The sequence below is a fragment of the Antechinus flavipes genome, chromosome 2, assembly GCF_016432865.1.
Source record: "Antechinus flavipes isolate AdamAnt ecotype Samford, QLD, Australia chromosome 2, AdamAnt_v2, whole genome shotgun sequence".
Lineage (NCBI taxonomy): Eukaryota > Metazoa > Chordata > Mammalia > Dasyuromorphia > Dasyuridae > Antechinus > Antechinus flavipes.
Window position 1 is genome coordinate 542,911,867 of NC_067399.1, and position 21,248 is coordinate 542,933,114.

Here is a 21,248-nt window from a genome sequence, read left to right on the forward strand (position 1 = left end):
TATACCACAATTTACCCAGCCATTCTCCAATTGATGGGCATCCATTCATTTTCCAGTTTCTAGCCACTACAAACAGGGCTGCTACAAACATTTTGGCACATACAGGTCCCTTTCCCTTCTTTAGTATTTCTTTGGGATATAAGCCCAATAGAAACACTGCTGGATCAAAGGATATGCACATTTTGATAATTTTTTGGGCATAATTCCAGATTGCTCTCCAGAATGGTTGGATTCGTTCACAACTCCACCAACAATGCCATATGTCCTCTTGATCCAAAATTCTATAATAACTTCAAAAAAACCTGTAGCTCCTAGGCACACATCCCAGAGAAGTGTTTACTGGAGCAGGAATAACTTCACAGGGTGTTTATATCATGAGTTTCCCATGTTCTTTTTTTTTTTTTTTAATAATCAATCAATATCACCATAACACAATTGTTGAATACGAGAAAAGACAGTCCACTATGGTATACCCTGAGCAGGAGGAAGGCTCCCAATCTTTTAAGGAAAGCTGGATTGGGGAGAAAATTCCAGCAGAAAGGGGCTTTTCCTAAGATGTCAACCAACAAACCAGCCACTACTGAAGGAAAAATATCTGTCTTAGCCAAAGTCTTTTCTCGTGGCATCTTGCATTAGAAAGCAGACAGTAATCTCAGTTACGAAATATAACCCCCAAAAAACTTAATCCTGGGCTTCAGTTAATATTTTATGTAATTTTTAACTATTGGAGGGCCCAAGCAAGCCTTCAGTGAATTAAGAAATGCTTATTAAACTCTCTCTAGAGACTATATTTATGCACTGTGTTAAACTCTGGGGGTACAAAGACAAAATTGAAAGTTTCTTCCATCAAAGAGCTTATATTCTATCAAGGAAAACGATCTGCCATCCCTTTTTCTCCCTCAACTTCTCCCACAATTTCCTTGTATTTAATTTATGCATCTTCTATATTCTTATGTGTGTAACAACTTTCTTGAGGATGGGGACTATTTTATTTTTGGTTTTGTATCACTAACCCTTAGAAAAGTTCCTAGCACATAGTAGGTTCCTAATAAGTCAGTACTTATAGATTTATACATAGATACAAAATTTGCCCAAAGTTAGTGTAAACTAATTTTGTAAGGAAGGCAGTAATACCTGGTGATGTCTAGGAAGGCTGCAAGGCAAAAGGCATCACTTGAACCACACCCTAAAGAAATATTAGAAATTCTGAAAAGTGGATCTTTTAGAACGTACCATGTGGTGGTGGTGGGGAATGAAGCCATACAGAGGCACCAAGATGGAGATAAAATGGCCAGTGGGAGCAACATAAAGAAGGCCAGTTGGGTTGGAGGGTATAAAGTAGTTAAGAGTGGAGCCATGTACAAAATAGAAATTCATGTTCACAGGAAGAGCAGTAGGGATCCACAACAGGTTATTGAGCCAGAGATTGGTAGAACCTGTACTTTAAGAGTATTACTTTGCCAGCTGAGTGGAGAATGAATTTAGGTAGTGAGAAACTTAAGTTGTAAACCCATTAGATAGCTACTGCAATATTCCAGGTCAGAGGTGATGAGGGTCTGAGCTAGAAGTGATGGCCATTGGATTGGAGAAAAGAAGATAAATATGAGAAATATTGTGGAGATAAAAAAAGACAAGATTTGGCAATAGAATATGAATATGTGGGTTGAATGAGAGTCGAGAGCTTGAATCTGAGCCAGGATTTCTTAATTCTTGTCTTTGTTATTAGACCTAATAGTATGGACTTGGGAGAAGTTTCTAGGAAATTTCTAGGAACATTATAATGTACATGTGTATCGTTCAGTTGTTTCAGTCATGTCCAACTCTTTTTTTTAAATCTTCAATTGTATTTTATTTTCCAAATACATGTAAAGATGGTCTTCAACATTCGTTTTTGTAAGAATTTGTGTTCCAAATATTTCTCCCTCTTTCCCTTACCTCCTCCCTCTCCAAGTAAGCAATCCGATATTGTTTGAATATGTGCAATGCTTTTAAACATATTTCCATATTTGGCATATTGTGCAAGAAAAATCAGATCAAAAGAGAAAAAAAAAACACATGAGAAAGAAAGAAACAAAGAAACAAAAAGGAAAATACTATGCTTCAATCCATATTCATTCTCCATAGTTCTCTTTCTGGATGTGGATGACACTTTCCATCCCAAGTCTATTGAAATTGCTTTGAATCACTGCATTAATGCCCAACTCTTTATTGACCCCATTTGGGGTTTTCTTGGCAAAGATCCCAAAGTGGTTTGCCATTTCCTTCTCCAGTTCATTTTACAAATGGGGAAACTGAGGCAAATAGGTTAAATGACTTGCCCAGAGTTATACAGCTAGTGTCTGTGCTCTAAACTCCAGCCTTCATCTCTTTGTTTTCCAGAGTTTCTGGGGGAGAGCTCTTTGACTTCCTGGCACAGAAAGAGTCTTTGAGTGAGGAGGAAGCAACCAGTTTCATTAAGCAAATCCTGGAAGGCGTTAACTATCTGCATGCCAAGAAAATTGCTCACTTTGACCTCAAGGTAAGTGGAAGGGGGTGGGGGGCAAATTTGCTATATTGGCATTTATAGAATCATAAAGATATTAAGAGTTGAAAAAGATCTGAGACCGCATAATTCAATCCCTCCATTTTATTATGGTATTTTGAGGTTTTATCAATGTCCTTTGTTTTTCATAGGATAATCAATTTAGAGCTGAAAGGGCCCTTATTCAGTTCAGCTCATCTCATTTTACAGATGAGGAACTAGAAGCCTAGATAGAGGGGGGGAAACAGCCAAACTACAAGCTTCCTTCATATCCTTCATGTAGCCATGTAGGGCACTCTAGGAAAATTTCTATATAAACTCTGAATGAGCCATTTTGCAACAAGTGAGTATGTTTAGATAGTCAAAAAGTAACTTTAATTAGCAAAATTTATGCCGTGAATGAAGGCTGCAAGGGATTGGCTGGTTTTCTGCCTCCTACTTAATTCTGTTTTTAGTGCTTTTATTTTCCCCCAAAGGATATAAATCTAGCAGCTATGAAACCTGTTACCCTACTTCCCTAAACCACAAAAATATTAAAAAGGGGTAGTATATTAAAATATAAGAAAGCTCAGTCTATACCCAAAGACTTCTCTGAGTGAATGAATGTTCTTAGAGAACCCTAGAGAATCAACTAAAAAATTACTAGAAACAATTCACAACGTTAGCAGAGTTGCAGTTTACAAAACAAATCCACCTAAATCATCAGCATTTTAATATAAATATGTATACATATGAAAGTGCTAGGGACTCACAGGGATGAGGAGCTGATCTAGAAGGCTGCCTACTGGCATGCTCTTTCAGAAGTAATGACGAGTGTGGCAATATTGACTGATTAATTTAATTACTGAACCCAGAGGAAGAAGGGGTTAGCAGGAGATATTGCAGCAGTAGGGCAGAACCTTAAAACAAGAGTATGGCTGAAAAGAGCTAAGCATTAAGTTTGTTCAGCCTTAAAATTTAATCCTTTCCTGAATGGCAATTTCAAGAATTGGCTCAGTAATCAAGTAACTGAGATTTATGTATGGAATCATAGAATGTTAGAGCTGGAAGGGGCCTTAGAGATTTCTTGATCCAGCCTCCCATTTCCCTGGTGAAGAAAGAAAAATCCTAAGAAATAAAGTGATTTGATCAAAGTGAGAATAAAGCCAGGTCTCTGGCCACCAGAGACTAACCAGTCATAAACCACTTCGTGGCCCGACAAACTTTGCCTTTGTCAGTCTGTGGAAGCCCTTGGAAGATGTTGCAGGAAGCTTTATGAAACACTGTTTGTAAGATCATAGATTTCGGTCTGGATGGTGCCTTAGGAGTAATCGGGTCTAACCCCTTTATTTTATGGAGGAGAAACCTGCGGCCCAGAGCCGTAATGCCATTTTCCCAGAACACCACAGGTATTTAGTGGCAGACCCAGGATTCAGTCCCACGGCCTCAGAATCCAAGTCAAACCTTCTTTCCCCGTTCGATGCTTCATGGCCGAACAGCAGCTCCCAGAGAATCGATAGATTGAGCAGACCAGTGCAGTAGTAGGAGCAGGAAATAAAAGATCTGTATTGAGCCAGGCTTTGCCTTTCTGGTAAACACTATTCACAATCAACATGTTTTTATGTCTGGGCTGGCTCGAGATGCATACCTTCAAACAGGCTCCTTTTGTCATCCCTCCAGCCAAGCGATCTGGCCAGGTCAGAATAAAGACTGCATGACATCAGACTTAGGCAGCCGCCAACAAGTGTGGGATTGGTTGAACTTCTATTTTACTCATTTTATCTCGGGGAAATGACTTGATTTGCATAAAGGAAAGCACTTTTTCCCCACCCTAGAAGTGAATGAAAGGAAAGTGTTTGTTTAGGAGTTTTGGCCCTTGGCCAAATTGAAAAACAGTCTTGTGATGGCTTGTTCCATGAACCAAGGGATTTTACAGGGCTCCTCGCACAGTAGGTGCTCAGTAAACACTTGTGATTGCTGGGGGGAAGTCCATGCTGATGTGGTTTGTGAGCCGATCTCTCCACCTGGTCATCACCACCACCAAGGTTTAATCTGGATATATCTGGAGAGTGAGGAAGGTAGTGACCCCTCAAAATGTCCCCTTAGGAGCGTATGGGCAGCTCTCTAGTTCCCCACCTTGGGAGAGCCCTTTCGCTCAGGACTTTGGTCTTCCACAGAGAGGATGGTAGGAATTCAGAGGGACTGTGCAGTTGTGTGGTTAACCAACAGGCAAACTGTCCCAGCTGAAGCGCTACTCCCAGCAGAAATATGCTCAGAGGCAGGCTGTAGGTGAGAGATTTCTTTCAGAGTAATAAGTAGGGATTTTGGTAATTGGGGGAAATCATTTGAAGAGGCAGGGTGGTGGGAAAAAGGGAGCACCTCTGTGAGAGTCTCTAGAGGTGGTGGTCCAGGGCTGGGTAAAGGGGAGTATGATGGCTTCATGTCCCTTCCCTAGGAAAAAACTTCACTAGCTCCATCCTAATTAAGGCTCTGTAGTACAACTTTAATCTTAATCACGATCAGACATCCTTTAGCATCCTTTACTTTTCCATACTGCCAATTCCTAGTTCCCTTTTTATAAAGAGTTCATGGGTAGAAGTACTCAATATATAGAATATTTTTTCAGTCTAGGGCAGTCTTGTCCAAATACAGGAACATTGAAGGCTATTCAGAAACATTAGTCATATTCTGGCTTGAGAAAAGCAGAATTATTTGTTTTCCATATATTTTCAGAATCTTCAGAACAAAAGTTTTAAAAGTCTGGATGATTCTCCAGCATTTCAGTATAAGTTCTTAGTTTCATTTATTTTATTAGCATTTATTATTATTTTATATTATAACTACAGGCAATTTGACTTTTGTCTCTCAGAGGTTATTAGTACTCGCATAAATATTGAAAATCCTGAAATATTAATCAAATTCAATTTTTAAAGCATTTATTAAGCACCTGTTATGTGCTAAACATAGTGATAAGCAAGAATAAAAATTCAGAGAAAATGAAAAAGGACTCAGCCCCTGAGAACTTTTCATCCTTTCAAGGGGAGGTGACATCCAAGCTCAAGCAGGACTGAGTTGAATTTTCCTTGTTACTGTCCTATTACTACTTAACAGCTCTAACTGCAGGTATCTTATCGATCTGGTTGACAAAATACCTTATTTGGTCCTTTCATGAAATATTATGTACACTGTACTAATCAGCATGATAGCACTGACATAGTCACTTTATTTTGGGTCCCTTGAAACAAGTCCTTAAGACTCAAGGCTCATTCTCTATAAATGGTTGCAAATGAAGGCCTATTTAGCTTGGAAAGTAAATCTTTTATAATTCAATTGATCAATAAACATTTACTAACTTCCTACTATGTGCTAGGCACTGTGCTAAATGCTGGGATACAAAAAGAGGCAAAAGACAGTCCCTCCCTCAACAAACTTACAATCAACTTTGGGAGATATCATGCAAACAAAGATATACAAAACAAGCTATGTATAGGATAAATATGAAATAATTTAAAGAGGGAAGGTACTGGGATTAAGAGGGTTTGATGAAGGCTTACTGTAGAAGGTGGGATTTTAACTGGGACATGAAGTCAGGGAAGTCAGTAGGTAGAATGGAGGAAAGTGTTCTGGACATGAGCAAATGGCCAGAGTCAGGAAATGGAGTGTCTTGGATCAATCAGGAAGTCAGTGTAACTGGTGCAAAGGATAGAATTTGGGAGGGGAGAAGGTAAAGTGTAAGGAAGCTAGAAAAGCAGGAGAGGGCTAGGTCATGAAGGGCCTTGAATGACAAACAGAGCATTTCATATTTGCCTCTGGAGGCAATAGGAAGCCACTAGAGTTTGCTGAGTGGGGAGCAATATGTTTAGATCTGTGTTTTAGGAAAATCACTTGAGTGACTGAATGGAGAATGGATTGGAGTGGGGAGGGACTTGAAGAATCCTATTGCGATAATCATGACCTAGCTAAGCTTTTATTAACTAATGGACAAGCCTTTTTTAGTCTCACTACAAAAGAGGAAGAAGGTACAAGGAAGTTAGAAAGCTGATTGTTGGATGTAATAAGAAGTCATTTCACCTGATTCTAACAATTGGTGGTTTTTCTCATGCCCATGGTATCACATCAGCCAAGGAAAACTCAAATATTCTTTCCTGAGCTCTGAAATTTTCCCTAAAACAGTCATCTCAATCCTTTCTTGAGAATACTTTTCCTAATTCCAATGGACTTGGGATGGAAAATGCCATCTGCATTCAGATAGAGAACTATGGTGACTGAATATGGATCTAAGAAGAGTATTTTCACCTTTTGTTGTTGTTGTTCTTGTTGTTCTTGTTGTTTGTTTGCTTGTTTTTTCTTTCTCATGTTTTTTTTTCCCCTTTGATCTTATTTTTCTCGCACAAAATGACAAAGGTGGAAATATGTTTAAAAGAATTACACATATTTAATCTATATCAGATTACTTACTATCTTGGAGATGGGGGAGGCAAGGAAGGGAAGGAGAAAAATTTAGAACACAAAATCTTACAAAAAATGAATATGGAAAACTATTTTTACATGTATTTGGAAAAATAAAATACTATTGAAAAACTAAATTTAAAATTACCCTGGCATGGATTCTGTCAATACAAAGTTATTATTAAATAAAATAAAATTTAAAAAAAAAGAAAAGAAAAACTAAATTTAATTTTAAAAAATAAAAATAATACCTGCCCTACAACCTTATACCCTGTCTTCTACAGTTGCCCTATTTCTCTTCCCAAAAAAACAAACTACTCTAGTTACCTTGGTAAATTTCTGTTGGAGAAATTTCTGTGTTCTAAGCTATCCGGCAGATTACTTCAAATTATCAAAAGCTCCTATGTTTTTTGTTTTGTCCTGTCTAAGACTGAAATACTGCTGAGGGGCCCACAGGAGCCTAAGGTATACCTCTCCCTGCTCAATCTCATTTAGCTCTGGGAAGCCTAGGGAAAGGTGTAAATACTGGTCTCAGGGCATGTCTGTCAACATTTATTTGTTCATTCAACAAGCATTTATTAAATACTACGTGTCAAGCACTGTACTGGGTGATGGAAATACAAAGATGAAAACAAAATGGTTAGTGCCCTCAGTTGTGTTAGAGAGGAACCACAAGTGAAAGTAAATACAAAATAAACACAAGATAAATACAAAGTTTTCAGGGGAGGAGACACTAGTAACTGGGAGGATCAGGTTAGGTCATTATAGGAATAAACCATTTTTGCAGTAGCTTAAGCAAGAGGTGATGAAGTCCTGAGCTAGGAAGAGAAAAGATTATGTTTTAGAGATGTAATGGAGAGAGAGTCAAGTAGCCCACATGTGGGGGGTGATGAAGATGGGGGTCCAAGATGATCTCTGGATTGTGAACCTGAATGACTGGAGAGATAGGGGTTGTTGTTGGTTGTTTGTTATCAAAAAGGATCTGACCTCAGGGAGGGGATACTAGGACATGCAAGTGAGTTGGATTTAAGGCTGGGCAAGGTCACCTGCCTCACTCTCCCCTCCAGAGCCACTGGGTCCAGTGAACAGATATAAGAAGATGACCCTGGATGAAATGGAGAACTCAAACTTTTTAAGCTAAGACCTTTAACAGGTCTCATTTTGCCTGAGGATGCATCCATTCAGTGATTAAAGCTAGGTACAAATGAGACAAAGAATTTCCTCTTACCTCAACTCAACATGAAGAGGGAAGTTAGAAGGGAGAGTTTGGATAGAAAAATAAGGAGTTCTGTTTTGGTTATGGCATATTTGAGATGCCTTCCTGACTTCTGGTTGGTGGTCCAATTGGTGAATGGTGAAGAGAAAATAGAATTCATGAAAGAACTGGATCATCATGTGCATATTAAAATCCACGAGGATTGATGAGATAAGAGGGAAAAGACCAGGTCAGAGCTTTGGGGAATAGTCATAGCTAATAACAACAACAGTTAGCATTTATATAGTGGTTTAATGTTTGCACCTTATTTTATCTAATTTTATTCTCACAGTAACCCTGAGAGATAGATAGGTGCCTTTATCTCCCTTTTATAAATGAGGACACAGAGATTAATTCATTTGTCCAAGGCCATTCAACCAGTAAGTAAGGCTGGGTTTGAACATAAATCTTCTTGACTCCAAGTCTAGTGTTTTATATGCTGTCCCCCAGTTATCTAATGGTTAGGCCGTGGATAATGATCCCACAGAAGGGAAGGAGGATTGATCATATAGGAGAAGAACCAAGAGAACCAATTTTGATAAGAAAGAGAATTAAATGGATTGACCCTAGGCTAGCACCATGTATTATTAGTTGAATACTAATAAGAATGGTGAAATTGGAGTGAGAGACTCCAAGTCCAAGTATCAGCTCTACCATGCAATGACTGTATGATCCTGGGCAAGCCCCTTCATTTCTCTGGACCTCAGTTTCCCTGTCTGTAAAAGAATGGAATAAATTAGTTTCTGAGGTGCTTTTTAGCTCTGATGCCCTGATCCATTTGATAGTATAGAGATGATAGAAAATTATCAAGCCATGAGAATTGATGAGATCACCAGGTGAACAAAGAAGATTCAGGTTAGAACTTGGGGGAATGCCCACAGTTAATAACAATAATAGAATGAATAAATTAATGAAGCATTTTTAAAGGAGTCAAAAGGCGTTTATTAAGTGTTTTCTATGTGCCAGACACTGTGCTAAATACTGAGGAGTGCCCTGAAGTCAGGAGGACCTGAGTTCAAATCTGGTCTCAGACAGTTGACACTTTTTAGCTGTGTGACCCTAGGCAAGTCACTTAACCCCAAATGCCTCAGCAATAAATAAATAAATAGATTCTGAGGGGCAAAACCATTTAAGGAATTCATATTCTAATGGAGATGCCATAGGTACAATTAAATATATTCAAGATACATTTTGAGTCCCATTCAAGATTCAGTTGAAAAAATGAAACTGTTACAGCCTTCATAGAGCTTTATTATATTTTTTTAACTAAAGCTTTTAATTTTCAAAATATATGCATGGATAATTTTTCAACATTGACCCTTGCAAAACCTTGTGTTCCAAATTTCCCCTCTTCCTCCCCTTCCTTTAGATGGTAAGTAATCCAATATATGTTAAACATGTTAAAATATATGTTAAATCCAATATGTGTATACATGTTTATACAAATCTTTGCACAAGAAAAATCAGATTAAAAAGGAAAAAAAATGAGAAAGAAAATAAAACGTAAATGAAGAAAAACAAAAAGAGTGAAAATACTATGTTGTAATCCACCCTCAGTTCCCACAGTTCTCTCTCTGGGGATAGATGGCTCTCTCCGTCATAAGATGATTGATCATAAGATCATTGGAACTGGCCTCAATCATCTCATTTGTGAAGAAAGCCACGTCCAACAGAATTGTTTGTCGTATAGTCTTTTTATTGCCATGTACGATGATCTCCTCGTTCTGCTCATTTCACTCAGCATCAGTTCATATAAATCTCTCCAGTCTTCTCTGAAATCACCTTGCTGGTCATTTCTTATAGAACAACAGTATTCCATAACATTCATATACCATAATTTATTCAGCCATTCTCCAGTTGATGGGCATCCATTCAGTTTCCAGTTTCTTTTTTTTAAATAGCTTTTTATTGACAAAACATATGCATGAGTGATTTTCCAACATTGACCCTTGCAAAACTTTCTGTTCCAACTTTTCCCCTCCTTTCTCCCACCCCCTCCTTTAGAGGGCAGGTAGTCCCATACATGTTAAATATGTTAAAGTATATGTTAAATACAATATATGTATGTATACATATTTATACAGTTATCTTATTGCACAAGAAAAATCGGATTAGAAAGAAGATAAAAATAACCTGGGAAGAAAAACAAAAATGCAAGCAATCCACACATTTCCCAGTGTTCTTTTTATGGGTGTAGCTGCTTCTGTTCATCACTGATCAACTGGAATTGAATTGGATCCTCTCATTGTTGAAGAGAGGAACGTTCATCAGAATTGATCCTCATACAGTATTGTTGTTGAAGTGTATAATGATCTCCTGGTCCTGCTCATTTCACTCAGCATCAGTTCATGTAAGTCTCTCCAGGACTTTCTGAAATCCTCCTGCTGGTCATTTCTTACAGAACAATAATATTCCATAACATTCATATACCACAATTTATTCAGCCATTCTTCAATTGATGGGCATCCATTCATTTTCCAGCTTCTAGCCACTACAAACAGGGCTGCCACAAACATTTTTGCACATACGGGTCCCTTTCCCTTCTTTAAGATCTCTTTGGGGTATAAGCCCAGTAGTAACACTGCTGGATCAAAGGGTATGCACAATTTGATAACTTTGGGGGCATAGTTCCCAATTGTTCTCCAGAATGGTTGAAACGGAGCTTTATTCTAGTGGGAGAGATGATACATATTGGATATCATGGGCAAGGGAGAAAGATATCTTGTTTTGAGAAGTCTTGGGGATATGATTGAGGAAGATGATTGATATGTCCTTCTCAGTAATAATGGTGGTATTGGTTTGATTATGGTTCCAAGAGAAAGAAGTAGAAAAGGGTGGAGTAGATAATATGATAATAGTTAGCATTAAGCTAGCACTTTAATGTTGACCAAGTGCTTTTTTTTTGGTATTTCTTTTGGTCTCATAACAAGCCTGCTAGGGAGATGCAACTATCATCATTTCCATTTTGCAGATGAGGAAACTAAGTCTGAAAGAAATTAAGTGATTTTCTTGGGGTCATGCAGCTAGTAAGGATCTGAGACAGTCTTTGAACTCGGGTCTTCCTGACTCCACGTAAGCACTCTATACACTGTACCACCTCGATGCCCAGATAACAAAAAGATATCCAGAGTATAACGCAATGCAATTCTGAGACCAGCTACATACCATGGGCCATGTGAGTTTATCATCCTGAACTCACAAACGTGGACAGTCCCAGACAGATGTCCCAAAAGGGAAAGGAGGGCTTTCCCTTAATATAAAACCAGCCCATCTGGGCTCAGGGAATGTGGTGGACTGGTGGCCCTTACATAGAGCTAAATGAGTAAGGAGAAGGGAAGACAGGGTTAAACTGTAGGAGGATTTACCACCTGGCTCAGAGAGTTGGATACCATACAGACCACATTCAAATTCTGTCCTGGGGCCAGGTGGAAGAGAGGGAAAGAGGAAAGGAAGAAACACTATTTCTGGCTTCCCAGGGCTCTTTCTTCCAAATGCTTAGTCCTTTACTATCCAAGAGAAGCCTCCCAGTTTACCTCTGAGGAAAGCTGAGTGGAGGTGGGCTTAGAACCATCTGGAAGAGGCAGGATTGGATATAAAAATGTGTAAAGTTGTTAGATAAGGCTGCTCTGACGTGGGTGCCTTGAAATAGGGTACGAAGAAGCCAGACTGGTGATTCTTGTAAGTCACCCCATTTCTTCTTTTATCTCTTCCACATCCTTCTAAAAGGAAATTGAATTCACCATTTCATTGCATGCCCAGATTTGGAATGATGCCTTAAGACATCATTCTATAAATGACGCATCTGGTTTCACAGAATAAAAGCCCAGTTTTTACAGGCATCTACAAAATGCTAATCAGGCATATATTTTTAAATGATAACCAGACTAACAAAAAGAGTCCCTCTGATTCTGTCACTGATGTATGCAATCTTGCTTTAGGGTAACAAGGATCAACTACCAAAAAGAAAAAAATAACACCCCTGAAAACAAAGCAACAAGCAAAGTATAATAGAAATTAATTAGATGAAATGATATTCAAAGCATTTTTACTTGTATGGTGAAAAGAAACAAATGCAGTGACAGTGATTGTTTCATTCTCACCACTGGAGAATATGGGAGGGGGGGACAGGGTGATATTCCATATAAATGAATTTTCCATATAACCGAGACATAACCTTTCAGATGGCAAGGGAGTAGCATTTAAGTTGGTGAGACCTCAAGCTGTGGTGGAAAGAATGCTGGATTTAGGATGAGAAGAAATGGGGATCTGGAGCCCATTCTATTAGTGTGACCTTGGACGTGTCACCTTTATGCCTTGGGGTCCTTATCTGTAAAATATAACTGGGTGCTTTCTGAAGTCACTTCTGCTCTAAGTCCATGATCCTATGACTAGATTTATCCCTAAGGTCCTTTGTTGTTTGGTCATTTTCAGTCATGTCCAGCTCTTCATGACCTCATTTGGAGTTTTCTTGGTAGAAATACCAGAATAATTTGTCATTTCCTTCTCCAGCTCATTTTTACAAATGAGAAAACTGGAGCAAACAGAACTAAGTGACTTGCCTAGGGTAACACAGCTAGGAAATGTCCAAGGCAGGGTTTGAACTCAGGTGTTCCTGACCAGAAATTATACCCTATCCACTGTCACCCAGCCAGTCTTGGATCCCTTACAGCTTTATTAAATTAAAGAATTTGAGTCTGTTGGGTCTTACTGGTTCAATGAAAGAAGCTGGATTGGGAAGGACAGTTGTTAAAAGGAGGATCATGTCAGTTTAGAAGGCAAGGGAAAAGTAAAAAATCTGCGGTTCTGTCCCAGTCTCAACCATCTACAAGGCTGGCCCTGTACCCCTTCCACTTCTGGGGTCTTGCCTCTCCTACCCACCAGAGATCCTGGAGATCATATATCCAAACCTGAAGGCACAATAGAAATGTGACAGTGTTTTTAAAAGACTGGCGTGGGGGGAGGGATTTTAAGAACCTAAATCAGTGTAAATTAGAAAATCAGTTACTATATGCCAGCTGGACCTTTAAATGAGCTCCTGGAAGTATGGGAAGTCAGCCAGCATTTATTAAGCACCTGCTACATGCTTGGCACTTTGCTACATCCTTAGGATGCAAAAAAAAAAAAAAAAGAAAGAAAGAAAGAAAGAAAGAATCCCAGTTTAGGGCCTAATGTCTTTGTATCTCAGTCTAGGGTCGAGCCAGCTGCTTTGACACCCCTATCAACTGAAGTTACAGTGACAATGTCTCCCCCTCTCTCCAAGAAAAGGAGGATTTCTGGATCCTTTTAAGATTTTTTTTGAGCTGCTGCCCTGGTTTCTCATTAACTCTCCTCATGCAGGGGAAACATTCCTGTCTCTAGGAGAATTCTTAAAGAACCATAACTATGACTCTCAACTTGTGTTAATACATTGAGGCCCTCAGGGGCTGTGGAACTGGGTCGTGCTTCTTGCCCCAAACTAAAAAGCTCCAGGCTACTATGCATTGGGAATGTCTGTATTCTGGCTTTGTATATTTTTTCTTTCTCCTGCATGGGTATGGGGCTGTCAAGTGTTAGTTTCTTGTTATCAGTGAGCCTGCTGAAAGCAGCCCTCCTTCCTTAATCCTTTTAATTTACTGGGATCATAGATTTAGAGCTGGAAGGGAGCTTGGAGACTAACTAATCCACCTCCCATGTTTTACAACTAATAAACTGAGTCTTAGAGATATTAAATGACCAAAGTCCCATTGATAATACCATGGCAGGGATTTGAAACCCAGGGTTCAGGTTAGTCAATCAGCAAGCATTTATTAAGCACCTACTATGTGACAGGTACGGTGCTAAAGCGCAGGGTTACAAAAAGGCAAAAAAAAAGTATCTGCTTGGGGAGAACCATCTAAGTACAGGCCTTCATTCTCAAAAAGGAACATGAGAAGAAAAAGATGTCAAGATTAGCACTGAATTGGATTAAATGAGAGAGGGCTGCGTATTCACCAGCCCGGTTCTATTTTCTGGAACCCTCTAGGTCCAGTGGCCAGATATGGATCTGAACTGGAGATGCCCTGGAGGAAGTAGGAGACCTTAACCTTTTTAAGCTAAGGTCTTTAACTGGGTCTCAGTCTGTCTGAGGCAATACACTCTAGGTGATTAATGCTAAGTAAAAAATGAGGCAAAGAATGGCCTCTTTTACCAGCTAATAAATGAAATAAAATCAATCTGGGAGGGGAAGCCCTCAGGCCAGTATCTAGTTAAATAGGAGGTAATCTAAGAGGTCTCTTGTAGAAGGTAGGCTTTGAACTGAATCTTGAAGGAATCCGGGAGGCAAAGGGGAGTAAAGAGAGTCTTCCAGGTATGAGGGACAGCCTGTGAAAAGGCAAAGTTGGGTGGGAAGTGGATTCTGGCGCTCTCTCCCATGTGCCATGCTGCTGCTTCTAGTTATTACCCAGGAAACCAGATAGCAAAGCTTATTAGACTTGTGTCTCAAAGATCTTCATGATCTTCACCTCACCATCACCATCATGAAGAATATTATATATCAATCTTGCGTTTTATTCTCTGAAAGGTCCTGTTCTAAGCTCATAATAAAGGTATGCTTCCCTATTCTTCAGAGGATTATAGTTTGGTAGGAAAGAGAATGAATTTTTAACTATAGAGATATTCCAATTTTTCTCGTGCAGCACGATAATTGTATAAATATGCATACATATATTGGATTTAACATATTTTAAACATGTTTAACATATTAGATTACCTGCCATATAGTGGAGGGGATGCAGAGGAGGGGGGGAAATTTGAAACACAAGGTTTTGCAAAGGTCAATGTTGAAAAATTATCCATGTATATGTTTTTAAAAATAAAAAGCTTTAATAAAAATAAATAATTTTTAAAGAGTATGATATATACTTAATGAAGAGCACCTGGGTGGTACAGGGTTAGAGCACCAAGCCTAGAGTCAGGAAGCCTCAAAGATGCTTCTAAGATCTAAGATCAGATGATTACTAGCTATGTGATCCTGGATAAGTCACTTTACTTGTTTGCCTCAGTTTCCTCATCTATAAAAGGAACTGGAGAAGGAAATGGCCAACCACTCCATTATCTTTGTAAAGAAAACTCCAAAAAGGACTCACAAAGAGTCTGACATGACAATTTCAACCAAACAACAAACATACTTAATAACCATCATCAAAGAATATAAAAGAAATATTTCAAATGAGGGGCAAAATTTCATCTCAGACCCTTACTCTTTAACATGGTGGACAGAGCCAAATAACTTAGCAAACAACCAATAAGCAAAGAAAATGTTTTAGTTTGTTCAGTGTTTCCTTTCAATTCTGACTGTTTACCTTCTATCTTCTTAAAAATATAGTTGTCACCAATGTGTTTACAATTCTGATGATTTTATACTACATCAACTTTATATGGGCTTTTCTATAATTTCTTTCATATTTTGTGTTTTTATATTTACATTACATGTATTCTATTTCATTAACCAGTAATTATAATTTGCACAAAACAGCTAGGTGGCTCAATGGATAGAACCTTGGCCTGGAGTCAGAATCCAGTCCTATCCTTAAATACTTTATTAGCTATGTGACCTTATTTGCCTTAATCCACTGGAAAAGGAAATGGTAAACTACTTCAATACCTTTGTCAAGAAAATCCTATGTATAATATTGTCCATGGGGTCACAAAAAGCTGAACATAAATGAACAATAACAATAATAATAATTTGTTCAGACATTCCCCAGTTATGGGACATAATTGTTTTCCATTTTTTTGCTAGGATAAATAGAATTTCCCTAGCAATTTATGTACAGATTGGTTCTTTATGATGATCACAATGGGATGCCTGGGTCAAGAAGGATAAAGGTATTTGTGACTTACTATGTATTCTCTAAAATGTTTGCTGACAGAATGCCTATTTACCCCCGAACCTCACCACCATCACATACTTTTGAGCGAAGGCATTTTTGACAGATACAAGTCATAAAAAACTGATCACCTAAAACACATTTGAGTGTGACAAGGCATAAAAATTTGGTTACCTGAATTTGCATGTGGGCCAGAACAGTACAAAACAGCAAAAGTATGAATAAAAACCATGATTATTGTTACACAAAGAAAATGAAAAAAAATTTTTTAAAAAGTATCTGTAGCATCTCTATCTACATGTTAAAAAAAAGAATCTGTGTTTTCTCATACCTCTCTTGCCAAATCTTAGGAAAAATTGCCACACTATTAGGGATAATTTCGAGGGTCAAGATTCCTATGATTTGAAGAAACAGAGTTTGCGTAAGGACTGTGACCTGGTGTCATGGAAAAAATGGTGAACTTAAAGTGCTATTCCTGTCACAGCATTTACTTAATTGTGTGACTATGGATAAACCCCCTAATCCCACTGGGTCTAAAATGAGAGTGATAATACTAGTACAACTTACACTGTCAGCTTGTTATGAAGAAAGCACTTTATAAAATGCTCTATTAATGTGCACTGTTAAATTCAGTTTAATAAGCACTTATTAATCACCTTCTGTGTGTGAGGCACTTTGCCAGGAAGCAGGGATATAAGATGACCAAAAAAAACCAAAACCAGTCCTTATCATCCATTTTCTAAGGGGGTGACAGCCTATTCTCAGATAAGTAAAAAGACCTGTGATTTCATTGGGTAGAGAGTTCCTGATTAAGGAAACTCCCTCTGAGTCATCATAGATGCCTTCTCCATAGTTTATACTCTTGCCATTATCTAGAGTAGAGAGGTCTTACCTTGCCAAGATGTATCAGTGGCAGAACTTGAACCCAACACCAGCTCTCTATCCAATATACAAGGCTTCTTTTCTTTTATCTCTTTCTTCTCCCCACCCCCTTTTAAGGCAACTGGGGCTAAGTAGTGTGCCCAGGGCCACACAGCTAGTGTGGGAGGCTGAATTTGAACTCGGCTCCAGAGCCAGTGCTCTATCCACTGCGCCATCTACCTGCCTTTTAGCTGCCCTTCTAAATACAGAGGGAATATAAAACAATTTCTGGAAAAGGAGAGAGTGCTGACAATGGAGGAATTAGGAAAAGGCCCTCGATAGGATTGCTGAAACTGGAAGGAATCCAAGAATTCTTGAGTTTCTGCTCGTCCAGGAGGAGGACCATACGAGAGCAGGGAGATAGGAGATGGAAAAATTTATTCAGGGATAGAGTGTAAGCTACATGAGAATAATGTCCTTGTTACATCTGTATTTGTATGGGGGTCTTCAGGAGGACTTTTTCAGGGCTGCTCATCCACTCTCACCTGGGGCTACAGCACAAACTGCAACCACACCCCCGTAAAACTCCCTGGCAGATGAACTAAACCAGGCTGAGACTGACCAACAGGCTTCAGACCCATTGAGGATTAAGGGATGTCTGCCTCAGACACGTGAAGACTTCTCCCAGTGGGATGGGTAGATAAGAACAATTTTGTTCCCAATGGTCATGAGGGCGACTGAAGTAGGTACTTGGGGACCTTAAGAGCTTGATCAGGTCATCTCTGCATCCCAAGTCAGCCTGACTTTTGTCCTGCCCCTGGACTTCCATGACTCAGGAAGAGAGACTTTGTACAATTCGACCTCGCTTAAATCCGATTCATGTGAAAGTCAAGACATCACCTTATGATGTCACTGATCCTCCTCTAAAACAAAGGAGGATCAATAACTAGCACTTAGTCTTGTGCATTTGTTGGTTTTTGTCCAGACCTAAGAATTCGTTAATATAATATATAATAATAATAATAATATAATAATAATAACTCCACACATCCAGCCCAAGTCATCAATAACCTATGATAATCAATAACCTTAAAGGGATACCTGGAAAACTAGGAAGAAAGCAAAGTGACTTACCCAAGATACATTGCCCTGTGTGCCAGAGAGACGTCTTCCTCTTTGCAAGACCAACCCACTGTTCGCTTAGCTTAATATGATACAATTTGATAAATATTTATTAAACATCTTCCCTGCGCTAAGCACTGTATTAGGCACCAGAAATGCAAATAAGAAGGAAAAAAAAACAGCTTACAATCTAATAAGGGAAGAAAATACATAAAAGGAAGCTGCCAGGAGGCAGATGGAGAATGCCAGAGGGGAGGTAATCGTACTTGATCAAGGTGACAATGAGCTTGAAAACAAGCAGAGCAATTGGTGACAAATGAAGAGACGGCTGCCATGTTAAGTCCTATGTAAAGGGACATGGGAAGGGAAGTTTTTTGCTCTGCCCTCCGGCTCACCAGTCAGAGAGGTAGAAGCAACCCAGGGTACTTCTGGGGACTGGATCTCAAAGCTGAAGCCACCTCCGTTCTGAGGGTGAGTGTGTCTGAGGATGAATGTTTCCTAGCAGAGTATGATGGAGATGTTGCTGGAGTTGAAACCAAGCAGAGCAGCTGGTGGCAAATGAAGAGAATTATTAACACATAATAAGGATTTAATAGATGTTTATCGAATTGATTCCTTTCCACTAGAGCCCTGAGCAGAATGGAGAAATGTTTTCTCTTTAGCATCCTTTTACATGAATTTTTGTGCCCCCAGGTTATCAGAATAATGGAAAAGTGACCCAGATTTACACTCTGACATTGTTATTATGTGACCTTGGTGAAATTTTATCTGTAAAATCACAAAAGTCCCATCAAACTCTAAATGCTTTAGGTCTCTGTTTTACCCACAGACATTCATGTCTTCATGTGGCACTCTGGCTGTCCAAAGTCTTGCCATGCTAGGGCCTATACATGAAGCTATATTACTTCCAATTTGCATTTTCTCAGTTTGGGGGCTCTCAAGTAGGAGAAAGATAATTAGATTTTTAAAATTAAAATAATTTTCATTATGAAAATGACCAAAAGGAAAAAAAATATTTTTTTTAAATTTAAAAAAAAAAAAAAAGAAAATGGTTAGTAGGAAAAGTCTTTCTTCTATAGGCTATAAACTGCTGAGTTGTGAGTTGAGGGGGTAGTTGAGCTTCATCCTCAAAGAGGACCATGACATTGAGACAGTGATGCTCTAACTTGCAAGTGAACTGGATTTAAGTGAGGGAGGGCTGTGCAAGGTCACCAGCCTCAGTCTGTCCTCGGGAGCCATCTGAGTCCAGTGGTAAGACATAGATCAAGATTAGGGAGGCACTGAAGTGAAAGGCACTCTGATGCCTTTCCATGGTTTGGTGATAAACTTGATTTTTCCAGCAGCCCTGTAACACTGGAAAGTATAGCCCAAGTTGGATGGACTCTGTCAGTTGTCTGAGACCTTGCTAAGCTTAGAAAAGCTTAGTGACAGAAGGTTGACAATGATGTGATAAATTTTGCTACAGCAATCCAGGAAGATCATCTCCTAAATTGTGGAAAGATTGCCCACTTTGATGAAATCACAGACCTTCAGAAGTACTAAAATAGGGGAATTTTCTGAGTAGAACTCTTCTATGAGTAAAATATCGACAACTCCTTTACTGGGGGGCAACTTTTCTTCCTTCCATTCCATACCAGAGTCCTGGAATGGTGTAGTAAGGCTGGAGAAACTGAACTTGGATCCCATTTCTATCATTTATTGGGTGTCCACTTCCCTTTTCTGGTCCTCAATATGGAATATTAGTTATCAAATATGGAAGTTGAAACCAGATGACCTCTAAGTCTCTTCCAGCTTTAGATCTACAATTCCAAGTCAGCAACATGACATCCCCACTTCTAAAGGGATAAAAATGATCAACTAGCTTGTACCCTTACTTTATTTTATTTTACTTTCTCTAAAAGTCTATTCCTTCTTCCTTCATCCCACACTTTTGTGACCTTCCAAGGAGATTTCTCCTGAGACCAGAATTAGCATTTCTCTCTGGTCCACATGCTGAGAGATGCCGAAGGGTGGGCTCTGAGAAGCTACTGCACTTTATTCATCTTAAAAGGATATCTATACCACTTATCCCCACCCCCAGCCCCCAAGGAAATCACTGCTATTTAACTAGCATAGTTGGCCCTGAACTGAATTCATATGGTATATTAAGGGGTTTGAAAAAATGAATTATTCATGCTTTTCTGACCATTCGTTATATATGGAGATCAGAGATAGGATAGATTTGGGTTGTCTTTGTTTTCCCTGATTGGACAATATGACTCCTCAGCAGCAACCAGAGATTGAGGCTCCTAGGCGGCTGGCCAGAGGCTGTGGTTTTAAAATGACAAATGTAGCCAAGTTCAGGCTCTTCACCAAGCCACAGCTGTGGCCATTGGGCTTTCCGGGAAAAACCAGAAAAAAATAGCAAAGATGGGTGGCTAACTAAAAAAGTAGCAAAGATGACCATAGTTGGAAATAGCCAGGCAGCAATGCAATGATCAGGCTCAGATGAATTTACAATCAACAAAAATTTAAGTTACTCATATTGACTTAAAATTTGAGGGAAAAACACAGGGAAAAAAGTAGCCAAGATGGGCAGTGTCTAACTTAAGAAGACCGTAGTTGGAAATACCCAGGAAGCATTGCATTGATCAGGCTCAGATGAATTTACAATCAACAAAAATAAATTATTCATATTGACTTAAAATTTGAGAGATACAGAATGCGTCTTCCATCAGTCATAGAGGTAAAAAAACCAATGTTTGTCCTTAAAACATCTTACTTTCTTTCTATGAAATAGTTCTGATATCTTTTGGATTTTACTTCTCTTAGATTTCTACCTATATCCCTCTCTTTGATCTTTCCAAGAGAGCCATACCAATTACAAAGATTTAAAAAAAAAAAAAGGAAAGTTGAAAAAAAGATTAAAATTCAGCTAAACTAATAAGTACATTGATAAAAATTTGACATTAAATGCAATGTTCCACACCAATGGACCCTTAATACCTCTTCAAAGGAGTGAGTAGAAAAATGTGTTTTCCCATACCTCTTCTTTGGGGCTGAGCCCATTCTCTATAATTTTGCAATGTTCATTTTTTATTATTTTGTAATTTTTTCCCATTTACATTGATATAATCATTACATTTAGTAGGGATTGTTTTTTATTTTTGGCTCTGTCAACTTTACTTTGATTCAGGCATGCAAGTCTTTCCATGCTGTTCTTTATCTTATCATG

The 21,248-nt window shown here is 38.8% G+C and overlaps 1 protein-coding gene across 2 annotated transcripts in view; it reads left to right on the forward strand.

Moving 5' to 3' along the window:
* Window positions 1-21,248, forward strand: part of DAPK2 (death associated protein kinase 2) — a 173,854-nt gene that overhangs the window by 110,568 nt on the left and 42,038 nt on the right. For both annotated transcript variants that reach the window (XM_051980890.1, XM_051980889.1), the window contains exon 4: window positions 2,380-2,518. In XM_051980890.1, coding sequence (XP_051836850.1) covers window positions 2,380-2,518 — 139 coding nt within the window. The remainder of the gene's footprint in view (window positions 1-2,379; window positions 2,519-21,248) is intronic.